The sequence below is a fragment of the Aotus nancymaae genome, unplaced genomic scaffold, assembly GCF_030222135.1.
Source record: "Aotus nancymaae isolate 86718 unplaced genomic scaffold, 86718_ANA_hifiasm-v0.15.2.pri h1tg000014l, whole genome shotgun sequence".
Taxonomy (NCBI): Eukaryota; Metazoa; Chordata; class Mammalia; order Primates; family Aotidae; genus Aotus; species Aotus nancymaae.
Genome location: NW_026988425.1, coordinates 49,458,121 through 49,480,980, shown reverse-complemented (window position 1 = coordinate 49,480,980; position 22,860 = coordinate 49,458,121). Strand labels below are relative to the sequence as shown.

The 22,860-nt window shown below is 36.2% G+C and overlaps 1 protein-coding gene across 1 annotated transcript in view; it reads right to left on the bottom strand.

Moving 5' to 3' along the window:
* Positions 1-22,860, bottom strand: part of MTREX (Mtr4 exosome RNA helicase) — a 109,684-nt gene that overhangs the window by 78,559 nt on the left and 8,265 nt on the right. Inside the window, exons 2-7 of the mRNA XM_012457304.2 lie at positions 18,820-18,957; positions 17,116-17,182; positions 14,568-14,630; positions 12,891-13,003; positions 2,082-2,256; positions 823-913 (exon numbers count right to left, since the gene is read on the bottom strand). Coding sequence (XP_012312727.1) covers positions 823-913; positions 2,082-2,256; positions 12,891-13,003; positions 14,568-14,630; positions 17,116-17,182; positions 18,820-18,957 — 647 coding nt within the window. The remainder of the gene's footprint in view (positions 1-822; positions 914-2,081; positions 2,257-12,890; positions 13,004-14,567; positions 14,631-17,115; positions 17,183-18,819; positions 18,958-22,860) is intronic.

The following is a 22,860-nucleotide window of genomic DNA, read 5'->3' as shown; positions in this document are numbered from 1 at the left end:
TACTTTTAGTGTGTACATATAAACATTTAACTTTTCAATATGTTTGTTAATGTTAGCCCTGCCAGCACCCTAAAAATTCCAAGCATACTTACTTTTTCATTACGATCATGTAACAGCCTAAGGGACATTTGTTAAGTTTTCCTTTTTGTTCATTTTTATTTCATAATCCTCACTTTTTATTTATTTATTTATTTACCATTAAACATGTATTTCATAGTTACTAAACTAAATAAAACTTAGGAAAGTTAACTTTGAAAGCCAGAAGTTTCAGAAATTCAGTAACATTAGTTCTACTGGTGAGCTCTCTGTAAGAAGCAAGTCAGCTTTTAACTCCTTTTACTTTGTTTGAATTTGCATTTCTCACCCAGCAAAAGTTACTATTTAAGGAGCTGAACTTGAAAGCAAGGCTGGGTATGGTGGCTCAAGCCTGTAATCCTAGAACTTTGGGAGGCCAAGATGGGAGGATCACTTGAGTCCAGGAGTTCAAAACCTGCCTGCACAACATTGTGAGATGCTGTCTCTACTAATAAGTAAAAATTAGCCAGGTGTGGTGGTGCATGCCTGTTGTCCTAGCTACGTGGGGAGCTGAGGTAGGAGATCAAGACTGCAGCAAACCATGATCCCAGCACTGCACTCCAACGCTGGCAACAGAGTGAAACTCTGTTTCAAAAATAAAAATATAAATAAAAAATAAAGAAGCAACAGCTTATTAGAACTCTACCTACACAAAAACTAGAAGCAAAATTTAACAATAACTTTTTCAAAATTCCTAATGTCATTCTGAAGGGAAATACATGATATATATTTCAACACTGAGTATACCTGAATCTCTCATATAATGAATTTCATCAAATATAACCCAAGCAACTTCTCGCATAACTTCCGAACCTCTGTACAGCATACTTCTCAAAATCTAAAGAGAAAAGTAAAAGATTTATTTAGTTGGATACTGGCATAGCAACTAATAGTTAAACAAAAGTTGTTTTTTCCAACAAGGAATAGTGAATGTTATTAAATGGAAATATTAAAATAATTTTAAGGGGTTAGAGAAATTACTATTTAACAAAATTAAAGTAATATTTAATATTGTTGTATATATTATATTGTATACTTTTTCTCATAAAAAATAAATAGCTTCAAAACAGTTACTCAACAGATACAATCCACAGAGAGAATTATCACCCGTACTCTCCATATATCTAGAATGTGACACAACTTCTTTATATACACAGCACCGTGCCAAGATTCATACTTTCTAAAATATATAAGTGCAACTTAAATTATCCTCTATTCAAAACACTGGATCATCCCTGAATGTTTGCCCATTTTTTTCTGCCTTATTTTCTTAACAATATGGATACTTCCTGGCAATTGTTATCCTAATTTTTGAAGTTAAAGAAAACCTTCCACAGATGAAGGAAAGTTTTGAAAATGGAAAATAAACTTTCATGAGGCAACAAAATAAAAAGTGAGCAATGCCTTTGGCTGGTTCTCCAAACCAGAAGCTAATTTATGCTCACCATTGTACCATATCCTTGGAAAATGCAAAGATATAATTAAAGTATGTATAAAAATACTAAGTAAAGATAGCTAGTCATGTCCAAAATGTAAGATATTACAAGTATATGCAAAACTTAACTGCAATTATGGGACAAAGGTAAACATAATACTGTACTCTTTAAAAAATTAGTTATCCATCTACTTGTATCAACACTCAGATATAGAAAAAAAAAAATCACATGAAACGAAGAGCCACTATTTATATAAAACTATATATTCAAATCCTTAAAATTATGTATACAAAACCAATAAAATATTTTCATGTCACTGAAAGTAATAAACTTCAAAAATATTTGAAGAAAAATGTATCTATGAGGCAAATAATAAAGAACGGTAATTTTGAAATTTAATGTTATCAGAACATTTTAAGATAAATTTTATCCATCTTGCCTAAGTCTAATCAGAAAATACAGTATTATACTTTAAAGTAGAGCAACCAATAAAACATTACATGTTCTAACTGAATAGTCACATTAATTTAATTAAAAAGGAAAAGTCAGATGAGGCACTGTATCAATTACCTCTGTGGTCATAACAAGACAAGATGCTGTAGGATTAATAGTAACATCACCAGTCATCAGACCAACATCTTGAAATTCTTCATACATTTCACGGTATTTCTGGTTACTCAGAGCCTTAATTGGGCTGGTAAATATTACACGCTGTTTTTCCCTTAAAGCCAATGCAATGGCATACCTAAAAATGTGAAAACAAACAATCATAAAACTTTTCCTTTAAATTATGACTTTCAAAATTCTGTTAATATTTAAATTGTGTTCAAATTTTCCCTAATTACTTATCTTGAATGGACTCTGAAGAACATTAACACCATATCTATTATACTAATAATTATAATAAATATGAACTCTGTTCATTCAGAATTAATGCAACTTAATTACTAATACCAATAGATTACTAACAATTACCCTATTTATTGCAAGGAAAACACGTTTGGTTCTAAGATGGGTCTCCAAAAGTTTAGAGCCCCTGTCTGTGAGTTCATACATACACAGACAATAAAGTGCTTATAGTCCCTGGAAAATGAAGTATTTCCTCCCCAAGTTTCACAAGTAAGTTAATATGTATTCCTTTCCCACATGTAACAGTTAACCAGTACTCTGAAAATTACAGTAGGTTCTGATTATGGAAAAGTTTTTCTACAGCTATTAACAGAACACAATAGAGCAGTTTTGTTTGTTTTTCTTTAAATATAGACAATGGTATAAGCATTAAACTTAACATTATAGTAGATCCTCCTTATTTAAAGTTCAGTTCCTGCCCCTAATAGCCTTACTATGACGTGTTTGGGGAAATAAAATAACATTCATCCCAGCCAACCGCCAAAATAGTGAAATAAGCAATTTTTTAAAAATCAGAAGTTGTCCAAACATCATATATGAATTATAAGAGAGATACATAAAAAGAAAATATAGAAGTGCTACATACATTATCTAAACTTTTCAAGAAAGAATTGCAAGATATAAAAAGAAACAGGAAAGTATGATCCATATGTAGGAAAAAAGAAGCAGTCATAAGAAACTGAGTATCTCAACAAAGAAACCAAATCTATTAACAACACAATCAAATGGAAAGTCAACAGATTAGGCCGGGTGCAGAGGCTCACACCTATAATCTCGGCGTTTAGGGAGGCTGATGTGGTTGGATCACATGAGGCCAGGAGTTTGAGACCAGCCTGGCCAACATGGGGAAACCCTGTCTCTAGTAAAAATACAAAAATTAGTTGGATGTGGTGGTGTACATTTGTAATCCCAGCTACTTGGGAGGCTCAGGAAAGAGAATTGCTTGAACCCAGGGGGCAGAGGTTATAGTGAGCCAAAATCACGTCACTGTACTCCAGCCTGGGCTTCAGAGTGACACTCTGTCTCAAAGAAAAAAGACAGTCTACAGATTAACAATCAAAAGGAAAAATTGTCTAGATGGGCTCATAAGCAGATTTGTGATGAGAAAAATGCTATTAATGAACATGAAGATAAACTGAGATAAATTATCAAATCTAAAGAGAGAAATAGAAGAAAAATAAGAGACAGAGATCTGCAAGACATCCTCAAGTATCCCAATGGGAATTCCAAAATGAGAAAAAGGTATGAAAATAATTGAAAAATTAACAATAAAACACTTCATATGTTTAAAAGACATTAATTTAGAGATCCAAGAAGCTCAATTAACACAGCAGGAAAAAAAGAAAAAGAACCATATTTAGAAACATCATAAACTGCGAAATGACAAAGGCAAAGAGAGGCTTTGAAGAGTTGAAACAGAAAAACTCAGCACATAAAAGAGAACAACATAATTAAGGCTGACTTCTCATCACAAACAATGGAGTAGAATGAAACAATTATCAATAGAATGATGTTAAGAAAAAAAACTGTCAACCAGCAACTCTATATCTTTTTCAAAAATGAAAGCAAAATAAAACTACTATGCAAGAAATATTTATTAAAAGACCTTCAAACTGAAAGGAAACCATACCATAAAACAGAACAATCAAGACTATTTATGTATATAAAGGTATACATAAAATTTTTATCATTTAATATTTTTAGAAACATATGATTTAAAGCAATGATTATACTGTGTTACAGATACTGTATTACTAGATTTACAGCATATGTAGTTGAAATATATAGGACATTAAATAGTACAAAAATGAGAATATTAGAGCAAGTTTTCAATAATTTACAGAAATTGTGATTGTGATTTAATCAAACATGCATACTGTAAGCTCTAAATAGAATAGCCACTAAAAACATAACTGAAATAAAGAAAGCTAACAAGTCAAAAGAGAAATTAAAATGGTACACTAAAAGATATTTGTTATACAAAACAGAAGGCAGTAAAGGAGGAAAACCAAGAATCAAAAAAACACGAGAAATATACCAAAAGACCCACAAAACAACAACAAAAGGCAAATATGAGTCCAATCATATCAACCATTAAATTAAATTACTGAAATTTCATAAAGTATCTTCTCTAAGAACAAATTAAATTAGAAATAACAAATGGCAAAGTATATGAAAAATCACGTTTGAAAAGTAAACAACATGAGGAAATCAAAAGAGAAATGAAAAAGTGAATTAAATGAAAATGAAACACAATATTATCAAAGTTTATAGGATGTATTTTAAGCAGTACTAAGAGGGAAATTTTATAGATTTATAAACACTTATATTAAACATAAAGAATTACCTGAAACCTCAAGAAATTTCTACTCAAAGCACAGTGGATCACACCTGTAATCCCAGCACTGTGGGAGGCCGAGGCGGGTAGATCACAAGGTCAAGAGATCAAGACCATCCTGGCCAACATGGTGAAACCCCATCTCTACTAAAAAAATACAAAAATTAGCTGGGCATGGTGGTGCACGCCTGTAATCCCAGCTACACAGGAAGCTGAGGCAGGAGAATTGCTTGAATCCGGGAGGTGGAGGTTGCAGTGAGCCGAGATCGCGCCACTGCACTCCAGCCTGGCGCCTGGTGACAGAGCAAGACTGTCTCAGAAAAAAAAAAATATATATATATATACACACACACACACATACACACACATACACACACACACAGGCAGGGCGTGGTGGCTCATGCCTATAATCCCAGCACTTTGGGAGGCCAAAGCGGGTGGATCACTAGGTCAAGAGATCGAGACCATCCTGGTCAACATAGTGAAATCCCATCCCTACTAAAAATACAAAAAATTAGCTGGGCATGGTGGCGCATGCCTGCAGTCCCAGCTACTCGGGAGGATGAGGCAGGAGAACTGCTTGAACCCAGGAGGCAGAGGTTGTAGTGAGCCAAGATTGCACCATTGCACTCCAGCCTGGGTAACAAGAGCGAAACTCCGTCTCAAAAAAAAAAAAAACATACATACATATACACACACACACATAAACAGACACACACATACACACACACACACACACGGCCAGGCAAAGTGGCTTGTGCCTGTAATCCTAGCACTTTGGGAGGCCGAGGCAGGAGGACTGCTTGAGTCCAGGAGCTCAAGACCAGCCTGGGCAACAAAGATCCTGTCTCTACAAAAAATAAATAAAAAATAAATAAATAAAATACAAAAACTAGCTGGGTGTGGTAGTACACGTCTATACTCCCAGCTACTCAGGAGGCTGAGGTGGGAGCATCAATTCAGCCTGAGAAGTCGAGGCTGCAGTGAGCCATGATCCTGCCACTGCATTCCAACCTGGTTTACAGCAAGACCCTGTCTCATAAAAGAAAACATTTAAAGATAGACATGGTTTACCAAAATTGGCTTGAAAAGAAAGGAAATTAAATTAGGAATTAAAAATCTTTCCAAAAAGAAATGCCTAGGCTTAAATGGCTTCACCAGTGAATTCTATCAAACATTTAAGAAGTATACAAAATACACAGTCTTACAGAAAACAGAACAGGAGGGAAAAGTTCCAGCTTACTTTAAGAGATGAGTATTACCCCGATATCAATGTCAAAGACTTTATATGAAAATGACATACCAGTATTCCTCATGATGACACAAAAGTCTAGAATAAAACACAGTCAGCTCTCTACACATGCAGGTTCTGAGGACTGAAAATATAATATTGTAGAGTAGTGCCTTGACAGGCAGACAACCGACCTCATCAAGTAGCTCCCTGAGATCAGAGCTACATAAATCCACGAAGATGGGAAAAAACCAGTGCAAAAAAAATGAAACCATCAAAGACCAGAACGCCTCTTCTCCTTCAAGGGATCACAACTCCTTACCAACACGAGAACAAAACATGACAGAAAGAGTTCCACGAATTGACAGAAACAGGCTTCAGAAGGTGGGTAATAACAAACTTCTTTGAGCTACAGGAACACATTCTAACCCAATGCAAAGAAACTAAAAACCTGAAAAAAGGTTAGATGAAATGCTAACTAGAATAACCAGTTTAGAGAAGAACATAAACGACTTGATGGAGCTGAAAAACACAACGCGAGAACTACACAAAGCAAACACAAGTTTTAATAGCCGAACCGATCAAGCAGAAGAAAGTGTATCAGAGACTGAAGATCAACTCAATGAAATAAAAAGAGAAGGCAAGACAAGAGAAAAGAGAGTGAAAAGAAACGAACAAAGCCTCCAAGAAATATGGTATTATGTGAAAAGACCTAATCTACGCTTGATCGTTGTACCTGAATGTGACGGGGAGAATGAATCCAAGGTGGAAAACACTCACCAGTATATTATCCAAGAGAACTTCCCCAGCCTAGCAAGGCAGTCCAACATTCAAATCCAAGAAATACAGAGAACTCCACAAAGATATTTCTCAAGAAGAGCAACTCCAAGGTACATAATCGTCAGATTCACCAGGGTTGAAATAAAGGAAAAAATGCTAAGGGCAGCCAGAGAGAAAGGTCAGGTCACTCACAAAGGGAAGCCCATCAGACTCACATTGGATCTCTTGGCAGAAACCCTACAAGCCAGAAGAGAGTGGGGGCCAATATTCAACATCCATAAAGAAACGAACTTTCAACCCAGAATCTCGTATCCAGCCATACTAAGCTTCATAAATGAAGGAGAAATAAAATCCTTTATGGACAAGCAATTACTGAGAGATTTTGTCACCACCAGACCTGCCTTACAAGAGCTCCTGAAAGAAACACTAAACATGGAAAGGCACAAGTACCAGCCACTGCAAAAGCATACCAAATGGCAAAGACCAATAACACAATAAAGAATCTGAGTCAACTAACGGGCAAGAAAACCAGCCAGTAACAAAATGGCAGGATTAAATTCATACATAACAATATTAACATTGAATGTAAATGGCCTAAATGCCCCAATCGAAAGACACAGACTGGCAAATTGGATAAAAAGTCAAGACACATTGGTGTGCTGTATTCAGGAAACCCATCTCATGTACAAAGACACACATAGACTCAAAATAAAGAGATGGATGATTTACCAAGCAAATGGAGAACGAAAAAAAGAAGCAAGGGATGCAATTCTAGTCTCTGATAAAATGGACTTCAAACCAACAAAGATCAAAAGAGACAAAGAAGGGCATTACATAACGGTAAAAGGATCAATCCAATAAGAAGAGCTAAGTATCCTAAATATATACGCCCCCAACACAGGAGCACCCAGATACATAAAGCAAGTTCCTAATGTCCTAAAAGCAGATTTAGACTCCCACACAATAGTAGGAGACTTCAACACTCCACTGTCAATATTAGACAGATCAACGAGACAGAAAATTAACAAGCACATCCAGGACTTGAATGGAGAGCTGGACCAAGTGGACCTAATGGACATTTACAGAACGCTGCACCCCAAATCCACAGAATATACATTCTTCTCAGCACCACATCACACTTGCTCTAAAATTGACCACATAATTGTAAGCAAATCACTCCTCAGCAAATGCAAAGGAACGGAAATCATAATGAACAGTCTATGAGACCACAGCGCAATCAAATTAGAACTCAGAATTAAGAAACTCAGTTATATATGCAAAACTATTTGGAAAATGAAAAACTTGCTTCTGAGTGTCGACTGGATAAACAATGAAATAAAGGCAGAACTAAAGATGTTCTTCGAAATCAACCAGGACGAAGACACAACTTACCAGAATCTCTGGGACACATTTAAAGCAGTATCTAGAGGGAAATTTAAAGCAATAAATGCCCACATGAGAAACCAGGAAAGATCTAAAATCGACATCCTATCATCAAAATTGAAAGAGCCAGAGGAGCAAGATCAAAAAAACTCAAAAGCTAGCAGAAGACAAGAAATAACTAAGATCAGAGCAGAACTAAAGGAGACAGAGACACCAAAAACCCTTCAAAAAAATCAATAAATCCAGGAGCTGGTTTTTTGAAAAGATCAACAAAACAGACAGCTAGTCAGACTAATAGAAAAGAGAGAAGAATCAAATACATGCAATAAAAAATGATAAAGGGGATATCACCACCAATTCCACAGAAATACAAGCTACCATCAGAGATTACTACAAACAACCTTATGCACACAAACCAGTAAATCTGGAGGAAATGGATAAATCCCTGGACACTTACACCCTCCCAAGCCTAAACTAGGAAGAAGCTGAAACTCTGGATAGACCAGTAACAAGGGATGAAGTTGAGGCAGCAATCAATAGCCTACCAACCAAAAAAAGTACAGGTCCAGATGGGTTCACAGCTGAATTCTACCAGATGTACAAAGAGGAGCTGGTTCCATTCCTTCTGAAACTATTCCAAACAATACAAAAAGAGGGAGTTCTCCCTAACTCATTTTATGAGACCAGCATCATCCTGAAACCAAAACTTGGCAGAGACTCAACTAAAAAAGAAAACTTCAGGTCAATATCCATGATGAACACCGATGCAAAAATCTTCAATAAAATACTGGCAAACCGAGTGCAACAGCACATCAAAAAGCTTATTTATCACGATCAAGTAGGCTTCATCCCAGAAATGCAAGGCTGGTTCAACATACACAAGTCCATAATCGTAATCCATCACATAAACAGAACCAAAGACAAAAACCACATGATTATCTCAACAGATGCAGACAAGGCCTTCGACAAAATTCAACAGCCCATCATGCTAAAAACTCTCAATAAACTAGGTATCAATGGAACATACCACAAAATAATAAAAGCTATTTCTGACAAACCCACAGCCAATATCATACTGAACAGGCAAAAACTGGAAGCATTCCCTTTGAAATCTGGCACTAGACAAGGATGCCCTCTCTCACCACTCCTATTCAATAAAGTATTGGAAGTTCTAGCTAGAGCAATCAAGCAAGAAAAAGAAATAAAGAGTATTCAATTAGGAAAGGAGGAAGTCAAACTGTCTCTATTTGCAGATGACATGACTGTATAATTAGAAAACCCCATCATTTCAGCCTCAAATCTCCTTAAACTGATAAGCAACTTCAGCAAAGTCTCAGGATATAAAAATCAATGTGCAGAAATCACAAGCATTCCTATATACCAATAACAGACAAACAGAGAACCAAATCAAGAGCAAACTCCCATTTACAATTGCTATAAAGAGAATAAAATACCTCGGAATACAACTAACAAAGGCTATAAAGGACCTCTTCAGGGAGAACTACAAACCACTGCTCAACGAAATGAGAGAGGACACAAACAGATGGAAAAACATTCCATGCTCATGGTTAGGAAGAATCAATATGGTGAAAGTGACCATATTGCCCAAAGTAATTTATAGATTCAATGCTATCCCTATCAAGCTACCAATGACATTCTTCACAGAATTGGGAAAAAACACCTTAAACTTCATATGGAAACAAAAGAGAGCCCGCATAGCCAAGACAATCCTAAGCAAAAAGAACAAAGCTGGATGCATCATGCTGCCCAACTTCAAACAATACTACAAGGCTATAGTAATCAAAACAGCATGGTACTGGTACCAAAACAGAGACATAGACCAATGGAACAGAACAGAGGCCTTGGAAGCAACACCACACATCTACAACCATCTGACCTTTGACAAACCTGACAAAACAAGCAATGGGGAAAGGACTCCCTGTTTAATAAATGACGTTGGGAAAACTGGCTAGCCATGTGCAGAAAGCAGAAACTGGATTCCTTCCTGTCACCTTGCACTAAAATTAACTCCAGATGGATTAAAGATTTAAACATAAGACCTAACACCATAAAAACCCTAGAAGAAAACCTAGGCAAAACCATCCAGGACATAGGCATAGGTAAGGACTTCATGACTAAAACACCAAAAGCAATGACAACAAAAGCCAAGATAGACAAATGAAATCTAATTAAACTTCAGAGCTTCTGTATAGCAAAAGAAACAATCATTAGAGTGAACTGGCAACCAACAGAATGGGAAAAAATTTTTGCAATCTACCCATCTGACAAAGAGCTAATATCCAAAGTCGACAAAGAGCTAATGTCCAAAGTCTACAAAGAACTAAAACAGATATACAAGAAAAAAAAAACCAATTCGAAAGTGGGCGAAGGATATGAACAGACACTTCTCAAAAGATATATATGAGGCCAACAAACATATGAAAAAAGCTCATCATCACTGGTCATTAGAGAAATGCAAAACAAAACCACACTGAGGTATCATCTCACACCAGTTAGAATGTCAATCATTAAAGAATCTGGAGACAACAGATGCTGCAGAGGATGTGGAGAAACAGGAAGACTCTTACACTGTTGGTGGGAGTGTAAATTAGCTCAACCATTGTGGAAGACAGTGTGACAATTCCTCAAGGATCTAGAAACACAAATTCCACTTGACCCAGCGATCCCATTACCGGGTACATATCCAGAGGATTATAAACCGTTCTATTATAAAGACATGTGCACACATATGTTCACTGCGGCACTGTGCACAACAGCAAAGACCTGGAACCAATCCAAATGCCCATCAATGATAGACTGGACAAAGAAAATGTGGCACATACACACCATGGAATACTACACAGCCATAAAAAATGATGAGTCTGTGTCCTTTGTAGGGACTGGGATGAATCTGGAAACCATCATTCTCAGCAAACTGACACAAGAACAGAAAACCAAACACCGCATGTTCTCACTCATAAGCAGGTGTTGAACAATGGGAACACATGGATTCAGGAAGAGGAGCATCACACACTGGGGTCAGTTGGTGGGGGGGCTAGGGGAGGGACAGCAGGGGGTGGGGAGGGATAACATGGGGAGAAATGCTGGATATAGATTAAGGGGGAATGGAGGCAGCAAACCACCTGGTTATGTATGCACCTATGCAACAACCCTGCGTGATCTACACGTGTACCCCAGAACCTAAAGTACAATAAAAATTAAAAATAAAAAAATAAATATATATAATAAATATGACAGGTAATATAAAAAACAAAACAAAAAAGAAAATATATTACTGTATTTGCAAGACAAGGAACCCACGGATACAGAGAGACAATTGTTCATCTGAAGGTTCCACAGTGGCTACTGCAGAAACTTGAGCATCTGTGTATTCTGTTATATGAGGGGTCTGGGAACCAATCCTCCTTGGATACTGAGTGACAACTGTACAAGCAAACTGAAATTGGCAACATACACAAATGATCATCTGCCATAAACAACCAGATTTATTCCAGGAATACAATGCTGGTTTAATAACAGAAAAATTAATATAGTACACTGAGAGAATAAAAAGCAAATATCACATGATTACTTCAATAGATGGACAAATCATTTCACAAAATAGAACACATCTTGATTAAAAATTCTCAATTTTTGTTTATTTTCATTTATTTCCTACTAAGAACAGAAGGAAACAACTTCATTCTCATGAAGAGCAACCTGCAAAAAAGCAGCTAACATCATACTTAATGGTGAAAGACTGAACATTTTTCTCCTCATATCAGAAATAAGGCACTCTCACTACTATCCAACGTTATACTAGATATTGCCAGTGCAAGTCCAAAGGCATTCTTAAAATACAATTCTATAACAAATGAAAATATCTTTCAAAAGTAAGATTTTCAGACATACAAAAGTTAAAAGATTTTCCCATCAGTAGAATTGTACTATAATAAATGCTAAAGGAATTTCTTCAGACAGAAGGGAAATGATACTGTACAGAAAACAAGATCAAACATAGCTTATCAGACGTGAAATTATTTAAGAAACATATCAAAAACATGGCCAGGCATGGTAGCTTATGCCTGTAATCCCAGCAATTTGGGAGGCCAAGACAGAAGGATTGCTTGAGCCCAGGAGTTTAAGACCAGTCTGAGCAACACAGTGAGACCCTGAGTTGTCTCTAAAAAAGAAATAAAAAATTAACCAGGTGTGATGGTACATGCTTGTAGTCCCATCTACTAGGGAGGCAGGAGGATAGCCTGAGCCCAGGAGGTCAAGGCTGCAGTGAGTCACGACTGTGCAGAAGAAAAAAATCACGTCAATAGATGCAAAAAAGCACTTGACAAAATCCAGAATCTAAATATTTTATAAACATAGACATATATATATATATATATATATATATATATATATATACACACGCAGACAAAATCTCTGCAAAGTGGGAACAGAAGTTCCTCAAAATGACAAATAAAAAGCATCTATGAAAAAGCCAACAGGTAATATCAAGCTTAATGACGAAAGCCTGAGTGTTTTCCTTCTAATATGAGGAACAAGATAAGAGTCCTCTTTTATCACTTCAATTAAACACTGTAGTAGAGGTTCCATAAGACAAGAAAAAGAAATTGTTCAAAAGGGACAAGTAAAACCGTCATCACTTGCAGAAATCAAACAAACAAAAAGTTTTAAAGAGTGAAATAAGAAACAAAGTGATTTTAAAAAGAAAGCTACTCACTCAGCGCATACTGTTTTTCCTGCTGATGTATGTGCAGATACTAGAACAGACTGATTATTGTCAACACACTGAATGGCTTCTCTTTGAAAAGCATCAAGAATGAATGGGTATTCCTATAAAAACAAAATATTAATATCTCCATAAAAACATCTAGCCATATCACAGCATACTTAAAATCAAAACACAAGCAGGTTACCCCCAAAAGCATTCTCAAAGTATTCCTTTATTATTCTATTTAGAAAATATATTATGCACTAGTGAAAATAAGGAAGAGTAAACCACATTTTTGCCCAAACAGTACAGAAGCAAATTCTGCTTTCTAACATTTCCATTATTACATTATATTGGTATATATTATATTAATAATAAAATAATCATTACCACTTATTAAAAACAAGCTCTGTGGCCAGGCACTGTGTAACACATTTTCCATATATTATTATTAATTTTCACAACAGCCCCCACCATAGATATTATTTCCTTTCTCTCTCTCTTTTTTTTTTAGAGACAAAGTCTCGCTCTTGTCCCCCAGGCTGGAGTCCAATGGCAAGATCTTGGCTCACTGCAACCTCTGCCTTCCAGGTTCAAGCAATTCTCCCGCCTCAGCCCTCTGAGTACCTGAGATTACAGGCATGCGCCACTATGCCCGGATAATTTTTATATTTTTAGTAGAGAAAGGGTTTCATCATGTTGGCCACGCTGGTCTTGAACTCCTGACCTCTGGTGATCTCCCCACCTCGGCCTCCCAAAGTGCTGGGATTACAGGTGTGAGCCACTGCACCCGGACAATTTCCTTTCATAGGTAGAAACTCTGAGGCTGAAGAGTTACATCTCTCAATTAAGTTCACTCCGTAGAGGCAGAATATTACATCTATTAAACTTTAAGAGTTTATGCACACTCTACCATATTGCCTTTTTTATTTACAGAAAATTATTTGGAAAATTAATTGGAAAATTTAACCTTAAAAATTTATTGACCTTTTAGACAGGGCACGGTGACTCACACCTGTAATCCCAGCACTTTGGGAGTCCAAGGTGGACGGGTCACAAGGTCAGGAGATCAAGATCATCCTAGCCAACACGGTGAAACCCTGTCTCTACTAAACATACAAAACTAGCTGGGCGTGGTGGCGCAAGCCTGTAGTACCAGGTACTTGGGTCACTGAGGCAAGAGAATCACTTGAACCCGGAGGTGGAGGTTGCAGTGAGCTGAAATCACGCCACTGCACTCCAGCGTGGTGACAGAGCGAGACTTCACCTCAAAAAAAAAAAAAAAAAATTCTTGGCCTTTTAAGGTCTATCAGGCCTTCAAAATCCATCTAATAAAGCATAGAGTTTGGGTTTCATGAGAAGCCTGTTAAAACCCTAAAACTATAGGCAAAAACTAGTTTTTATGTACTTTTTTTCTGAAGAAAGGTTAATAACTTTCATTACATTTTTTTAAAAGGCTGAGAATCACAATTTTAATAATTTAAAGTTTCTTCACATCATGGCTGGTTTCCAGCATGGTTGTTTACTGATTCAGTTCTCACTGTATCTGTCTTTAGTTGGCTTGTTCTTAATACATACATACATATGTTCTGGGAAATATAAAAATCTCATTTGAAACAGCTTAAGAATTTTAAGAAAAAGACAGTCTCACAAAACTGTATAAACTGTAACACCTAAAGTACAGACCTTAGCAGCTTTTCCAACTCGAGGTTTAAGTGGTAAATAATCTTCATCTGCAGGAAGTGCAACCTGATAACAAAGTAAAAAAGAAACAAAAAAACCTCACCAGCTATTTGAGAACTTATGTGTTGAGCATTCCATAATAAATGATGGTTTGGAAAATAAAACTGATGAACTAGAATAATGAACTTTAACTGTCTCGGACACTGTAAATCAAATAATTGTGTTTAAGAACAAGGCAAAAAGCTAGTTTCAACACTCAAAAATGACGTCTACTCACATTTGTCTAGGGTAATAAATGAAAACTGATGTTTATTTCCCAGAAGAAACTGTGTGTTTATTAAGGTTTAAATGACTACAACAGAGAATAACAACACAGTGGATAGAAAACAACACAGAACAAAAAGAGAAACTTTCTAATGCTCATATGCTGACAGGGAACGGCAGTTAGAAAAAAGGAGACTTTAGAAATAGTTAAGGGAAGAGGAAATTAATAAAGTCTTTGTGGAGATAGGATAAGATACAACCAAGAACACTGGCAGAACAATCATCCTTACTTTGGAAGGGGAACGTGACAGGTGCAAACAGGCTTGGTGATGGAGGTTATAATCAGAGGACATTTCAACTTGATATCCTCAAGCTTGTGAAGAGGAAAAGTCACCCTGCTCAGAAATTGAGAAGTGACAGAATGGTGGGCTTATTGTGGAGCACAGAAAGGGCTTTTGACCTCTTGAGGACAGGGTTTGTGTTTATGTTTGTTTTTTTGAGACAGAGTCTTGCTCTGAGTCCAGGCTGGAGTGCAGTGGTGCGATCTCGGCTCACTGCAACCTCCACCTCCCTGGTTCAAGCAATTCCCCTGCCTCAGCCTCCCAAGTAGCTGGGATTACAGGTGCACACCACCATACCCAGCTAATTTTTTTTGTATTTTTAGTAGAGAAGGGGTTTCACCATGTTGGCCTGACTGGTCTCCAACTCCTGACCTAGTGATCCACCTGCCTCGGCCTCCCAAAGTGCTGGGATTACAACAGGTGTGAGCCACCACACCCAGCAGTGTTTGTTTTTCCAACTTTTATAAGCCCAGACAACTGAATAGGGTCTAACGTATCTTGAATGAATGATCAAATGGACATCATACCTGTCAGACACTATGTGCTATTTCTAAAGAAACATAAGAGACTTTTGGTTGAAAAATAAGTATTTCAAAAGACAAATTTCTAAAAATCATGTCCTTCGCAGTAACATGGATGCAGCTGGAGGCCATCATCCTAAATGATTTAAGGCAGAAACAGAAAACCAAACACAGCATCTTCTCGCTATGTTTAGTTGGAGCTAAACATAGGGTACACATGGACATAAAGATGGGAACAACAGACACTGAGGACTCCAAAAGCAGGAAGAGGGGTGGGAAAGGATTGAAAAACTATTTAATACCTATTGGGTAGTATGTTCACTATTTGGGTGACAAGTTCAATTGAAGCCCAAACCTCAGCATCACGCAATATACCCACGTAACAAAACTTCACATGGCTAGGCGCGGTGCCTCCCGCCTGTAATCCCAAAACTTTGGGAGAGATGGGTGGATCACTTGAAGTCAGGAGTTTGAGACCAGCCTGGCCAACACAGTGAAATCCCATCTCTAATAAAAATACAAAAACAAAAAAACAAAAAAAAAAACCTTAATTCCAGCTACTTGGGAGGCTGAGGCAGAAGGATCACTTGAGCCTGGAATGCAGAGGTTGCAGTGAGCCGAGATCGCACCGCTGCACTCCAGCCTGGATGACACAGTAAGACTCTGTCTCAAAAAAAAAAAACAAAAACCCTACATAGGTACCTCCTGAACTTAAAGTTTTTTTAAAAAAAAGGTTCTAAACCTATATTATAAACTTTTTTGTTAATTTGGATTACTCTGCATATTCAATAGATTTTTACTCAGATTCTCCAATATCTATAAAAATAACTTGCTATAATATTTATATTGTAATAAAAAGTTTAAAAGAAGGAAACAGTGTTATAGTTTCATTATGTCCCTAATGTGTATAAATTCTCACTTCTAAATGGATACTATAAGCTATCACTGACCATCATCTCGTGGCAGAACAAAGAAACTGCAAATTATAAGTCACTGGAGCAAGATATGAAATAGCATGTAACTTTCAAAAGTAGCAATGTTACTTGACTCTAGGAGTCTGAATGTTCTAAAAATCTACCTACTCTGTGCTAGGTACTTTACCTAATTTACTTATATAATCCTCACAACCATACCACAAGGTAGATTCCTTCATTGCCCATTTAAAATCTTAAAAAAAAAAAAAGTCTTTTTTAATAAACAAAGAGGTTAGGAAATTTACCCAAGATTATAGTTAGGAAAAATGCTGGGGGCAGGATCTGAACTCAAGTTTAAACACAAAGCCCCAACTCTTCCATTAGCTACCCCATAGAAACTATTTACTGTTTCCAAGGCCCTCAAGGTTAAACTGCTTGTTGTATCACAGTATACAGTTCAAAGAAAAATCCCATTTATAACACTAACCTTCTGTATGCTGTTTGTGCTTACCTCATGTGTACACCCTTCAACAGTTTCAACTGATTGTACCTTGACTCTAGGCATCAGGTCTGCCAAACTTAAAAAAAAAAATTGAAGTTACACAAAAATAAATTACTTTTCTATAATTTGATAATAAGCCTCCCATCTGCACTGTTAAAGAGAAAACAACACTGTCCAATCATCAGTATTCCAAGTAGGAAAAACTTTGGCTATTAAGAATACATAGAAATTTTTTCACATTATGTAAATATATGCTGAAAATTAAAAATGGCCAGTTAACATATTTTATTATATATACAGAATAGACTGCCAAGTGATTATTCAAATAATTATACCAGCTTAGTTCCAGTAACTATTTTGAATAAAAAGTACCTCTACCAAGCACTGTCACCACTTCAAAACATAAGCTGGTTATAAGCCATCACACAATAGAAAGTATAAAATAAACTAGCCCAATTGATTTGTTGCTATTACTTATAGAAGTGTTCCTGGTCAGGCACAGTGGCTCACTCCTGTAATCCCAACACTTTGGGAGGCTGAGGCGGGTGGATCACTTGAGCCCAGGAGTTCAAGACTAGCTTGGGCAATATGGCAAAACCTCAACTCTACAAAAAACTCAAAAGTTAGTGGGTGTGGTGGCACACACCTGTAGTCCCAGCTACTCAAAAGGTTGAGGTAGGAGAATGACCTGACCCTGGGGAGACTGAGGCTACAATGAGCCATGATCATACCACTGCACCACAGCCTGGGTGATAGAATGAGGCACCGTCTCAAAAAAAAAAAAAAAAAAAAAAAAAAAGTTCCTTATTCTCATCAAAATCCTACATTATGCTCATCTAAGTTCTCTGCTTAGACTCTGAAAAGGCAAAACTGTGGATAAGTTGAAGAAAAATAGATGTATTTCTGGTGCTACATTCATTATTCTCTTAGTTACTGTATGTCTGATATTTAAGTCAATACTACTTTGATAAACTCAAAATTTACAAACAACAAGTAACAATGACTTTAAACTATAAATATTATTTTGTAACTTATTATAGTAGCTTGGGAAAACAGTGCATCTTAAATAGTTCAGGGACATATCTATCACCATTTATAGGAAATAATTTTACTAACTATAACAATAGTGCCAAATTCAAATATGGCATATAAGAAGGGAGAAGCAAAGTTGTAAAGATCATTACCACAGTAGAAAACAGGTCAACCAAGGCTACTGGTATCAACTTTTAGAAAGCTCCAGCTTCCAAAATCAGAGAGATACCAGAGATTCCAGCCACAGACACCCATAGCAGGGGACTGGAAATGTGTAGCCACTCTACATGCAGCAATGAAAATCTAATTCCCTCTAATGTTCCTTCTCACTTCCATTGGGTCAGTTTTATTTTTTCCTTTTATTCCACTCTTCCAGTTATCCTCTTCCTGAGGCATTAACAAAGAAAATGTATTTCCTTTTAAAATAATCAGGTTTTAAGATTTTTTTCCTCAAAATTGGATTCTAAAGTATTAAAAGATGAGTAATTTTCTATATTGCTTTCCAATTCCCCAAACTTAGGTAACTGTTCTATATTTACATGACTGTATAAAAATACAAAGAATATCTTCATTTTTCTAACACAGGCATATATCTAAATATCAACATGGAAACAATTTTTAAAATCTCATGTAACCACCTAAATTATGAGTTACTAACATTTAGGACTATGGAAATATTACCTTAAGTCTTCAGTTATTGACTCTTCTATCCTGGGCTTCTTTCCAAAAATGGGTTCATCTGTACCTTCGAAATCTGCATCTCTCTTATTGTTTCCATTATTAGTTGATTCTGATGGTAATTTACCATCAAAACGTTTCCTGAAAAGTAAATAGTTTAGAATGAATTCTGCAGTATCCACTTTTACTTTAAGGGCAACATTATAAAATACTTCTCCATACCATTAACAGAAAGTCAGGTTTTAAAAATATGAATGTTACAAATAACAACTGGCTAAAGCCCAGAATATCTTAACTTTATAACTAGTAAAACTGATACTACTGCATTTGTATTTCATTTTTCTTTGAAGGTTTAAAATTATTTTAAAACTCACATTAACATAACTATTAAATATATTTTCTTTAAAACTGTAGATTAAAACACCATTAGACATTAACGTGAGTACCTATAACAAACATTTAATGCTTTCTCTAAAGGCATAACACTGTTTGGAAGAAAATTCTTTTGTGTGGTTAGATTTGCTGGTCAAAAGTAGTGACAATAAATGATGTTTGGAGCTGAGCACGCTAGGTCCAAGCACTTTGGGAAGCCAAGGCAGGTGGATCACTTGATGTTCAGGGGTTTGAAACCAGCCTGGACAACGCGGCGAAACCCCGTTTCCACTAAAAATACAAAAAATGAGCTGGGTATGATGGTACATGGCTGTAGTTCCAGCTACTAGAGAGGCTTAGTCAGAAGAATTGCTTGAACTCAGAAAGCAGAGGCTGCAGTGAGCCAAGATCACACCACCGCACTCCAGAGTGAGTCCTGGGAGACAGAGTGAGACCCTGTCTCAAAAAAAAAAAGATGTTTGGTAGACTGAATATCCATAGGGGAATTCAATCTGACCTTTACCTCATCATACAGAAAAATCAATTCCATGTGAATTTTAGATCTAACTGTGAAAAGGCAAAAACAACAAAGAATCTAGAAGATAAAATGAAAAAATTATCTTCAAGACTTCTTAACCAGGACACAAAATTAGGGGTGAGGACTATAAATCAATTTTTAAAAGATAACACAATAAAAAAAAATGAGCAAAGGACTTAGCAGGCACTTTAAAAAAGAGGATATTTAAATGGGCAACAAGCACATGAAAAGGAGCTCAACATCATTACTTATAACGAAAATGTAAATTAGATAATACTAGGTCAGTGGCTCAAACTTTTTGGTTTCAGAATCCTTTCTCATTCTTAAAAGTTATGAGAAACTATACTGAATTTTGTTTATGTGGTTATATCTACTGATATTTACAGTATTAGATATTAAAACTAAAAATTTTTAAAATACTTAATTCACTTTAAAATGGCAACAGTAAAACCATTATATATTAACATGAGTAACATTTTTGGTTAAAAAAATAACTATTTTCTAAAAAACTTTTAATGAGAATGGCATAGGTTTTATATTTTTGCAAATCTCTCATGTCAGGCTTAACAGAAACAGCAGGACTCTCATCTGTTTCTGACACATTTTTGGTCGAAGCATATGAACAAAAATCTAGCCTTACATAGAAATATAATTGAAAAAGGACACAAGGTATGTTAAAAGACTTTTTGGAAAACTGTGACTCTGCCCTTCTGATCCCCTAACAAAACAATCACACTTTGAGAACTGCTACTCCATTTACAGTCATGAATTGTACAAACAATGTTGAGCCAAAGCCAAACTTAAAAATATACTTTGAATGATTCCATCTACATAGCAGTACCAAACCAAAAAAACTAACACATGTTGTTATCAGGACAGTCATTTTTTTAAGGGACACAGTGGGGTTTCTGTAATATTCTATTTTTTGGTACAGAATGGTGGCTGCATGGATGTGTTCACACACTCTAAAAATCCACCCCACAATCTGCACTTTTATGATTTAAAGAATTTTTAATAAAGAGTAACACAATAATACTGATCCATATGCTTGAGCAATCTTTTCATAATGAAGTCCATTCTTTGACACTTAGCAAAACCTAAAATTTGCAAATTCTGTCACTCCCAATTTTGCAAAAAAGCTATTAATTCTAGACCCATATTTGTTGCTGATTACTTATGTGAACCTCTTCTGGACAGGCCATCAACATCCTTGGGCCTCAGTAAAATAAGGTATTTGACAATAACTAAGATCCTTTGTAGGTGTAACATTTTAGTATTCTATCTCTGAGTCAGTAGTGTTTTGTAATTCTCCTTGAATACATCTTTTACCTCCCTGGTTAGCTGTATTTCTGGGGGCGGGGGGTGGTGGTGTGGCAACTATGAATAAGATTGCCTTTCTGATCTGCCTCTTGGTTTGACTGTTGTTGGTGTTTAAGAATACTAGTCATACATATTTGTAAACTAATTTTTGCATCCTGCAGCTTTGCTGAAGTTGTTTGTTAGCTGAAGGATTGTCTGGGCTGAGACCATGGGGTTTCCTAGATATAGAATCATGTTGCCTGCAAACAGAGATAGTTTGACTTCCTCTCTTCCTATTTGAATGCCCTTTATTTCTTTTTTTTTTTTTTTTTTTTTTTGCCTGACTGCTCTGGCTAGGACTTCTAATACTATGTTGAATAGAAGTGGTGAGGGGGGCAGCCTTGTCTTGTGCCAATTTTCAAGAGGAGTGCTTCCAGCTTTCGCCTGTTCAGTATGTTGGTTGTGGGTTTGTCACAAATGGTTCTTGTTATTTTAAGGTATGTTCCTTCAATACCTAGGTTTTTAAGAGTTTTTAACATGGAGGGGTATTGAACTTTATTGAAGGCCTTTTCTGCAACTATTGAGACAGTCATGTGGTTTTTGTCTTTAGTTCTGTTTACGTGATGAATCATGTTTACTGATTTGTGTATGTTGAACCAATCTGTATCCTGAGGATGAAGCCTACTTGATCATGGTGGATTAGCTTTTTGATGTGCTGTTGGATTTGGTTTGCAAGTATTTTGCTGAGGATTCCTGTGTTGATGTTCATCAAGGATAATGGCCTAAAGCGTTGTTGTTGTTGTTGTTGCGTCTCTGCCCATTTTTGTTATCAAGATGATGCTAGCCTCACAGAATAAGCTGGAGAGGAGTCTTCCCTCCTCAATTTTTATAAATAGTACCTATAGGAATGCTACCAGCATTTCTTTGTATATCTGGTAGAATTCTGCTGTGAATCCATCAGGTCCTGGGCCTTTTTTGGTTGGTAGGCCATTTATTATTGATTCAATTTTGGAGCTTGCTATTCGTCTGTTCAGGGAATCAACTTCTTCCTGATTCAGTCTTGGGAAGATGTATGTGTCTAAGAAGTTTACCATCTGTTGTGGGTTTTCTACTTTGTATGTGTATAGGTGTTCATAATAGTTTGTGATGGTTGTTTTTATTTCTGTCGGTTCAGTAGCAATATTTCCTTTGTCATTTCTATGTTTACTTGATTTTTGCCAGAATATAAAACAGAATAGTGTACTTGTTCGACAGTTTTTTTTCCTTCCTTTTTTTTTTTTTCTGAGTTGGGTCCTTGCTGTAACACCTAGGGTGGCCCCAGACTCTCTAGTAGCTGAGACTACAGGCATGAGCCACTGCCCCTAGCTCCACAGTCTTGTACTTCTTTGTACAATTATATACAAGTACAAATACAGACTGTTTTTAAAATGTGAGAGTAGAACAACCACCTTCCTAGTTGATGGAGATTTATATGAAGTACATAAATATTCAGAAATAGTTCTATTCTGAAAGCTGCAAAGAAGTTAACCTGATGGTAATCCCCAATAGGTTAACTATTGCTCTATGCTGCAATGGAATGTGGGTTTTGTCGTTGTTGTCTCTGTCTCAAAAATAATAACAACAAATATTTGTCAAAATGATTTTAGACTATGTGGGCAATTGGTTTAATACAATGAAAAGCACTTGTCTAAAATGGATCAGATACACATGTAAAAAATAAAATCATATAAGGATTTGAAGGAAACATGACAAAAAAATCCAAGAGCAACAAGAATGGTAAATGTGACTACATTAACATTTTTCTGAATGACAAAACATTTGGAAAAATATTTGCA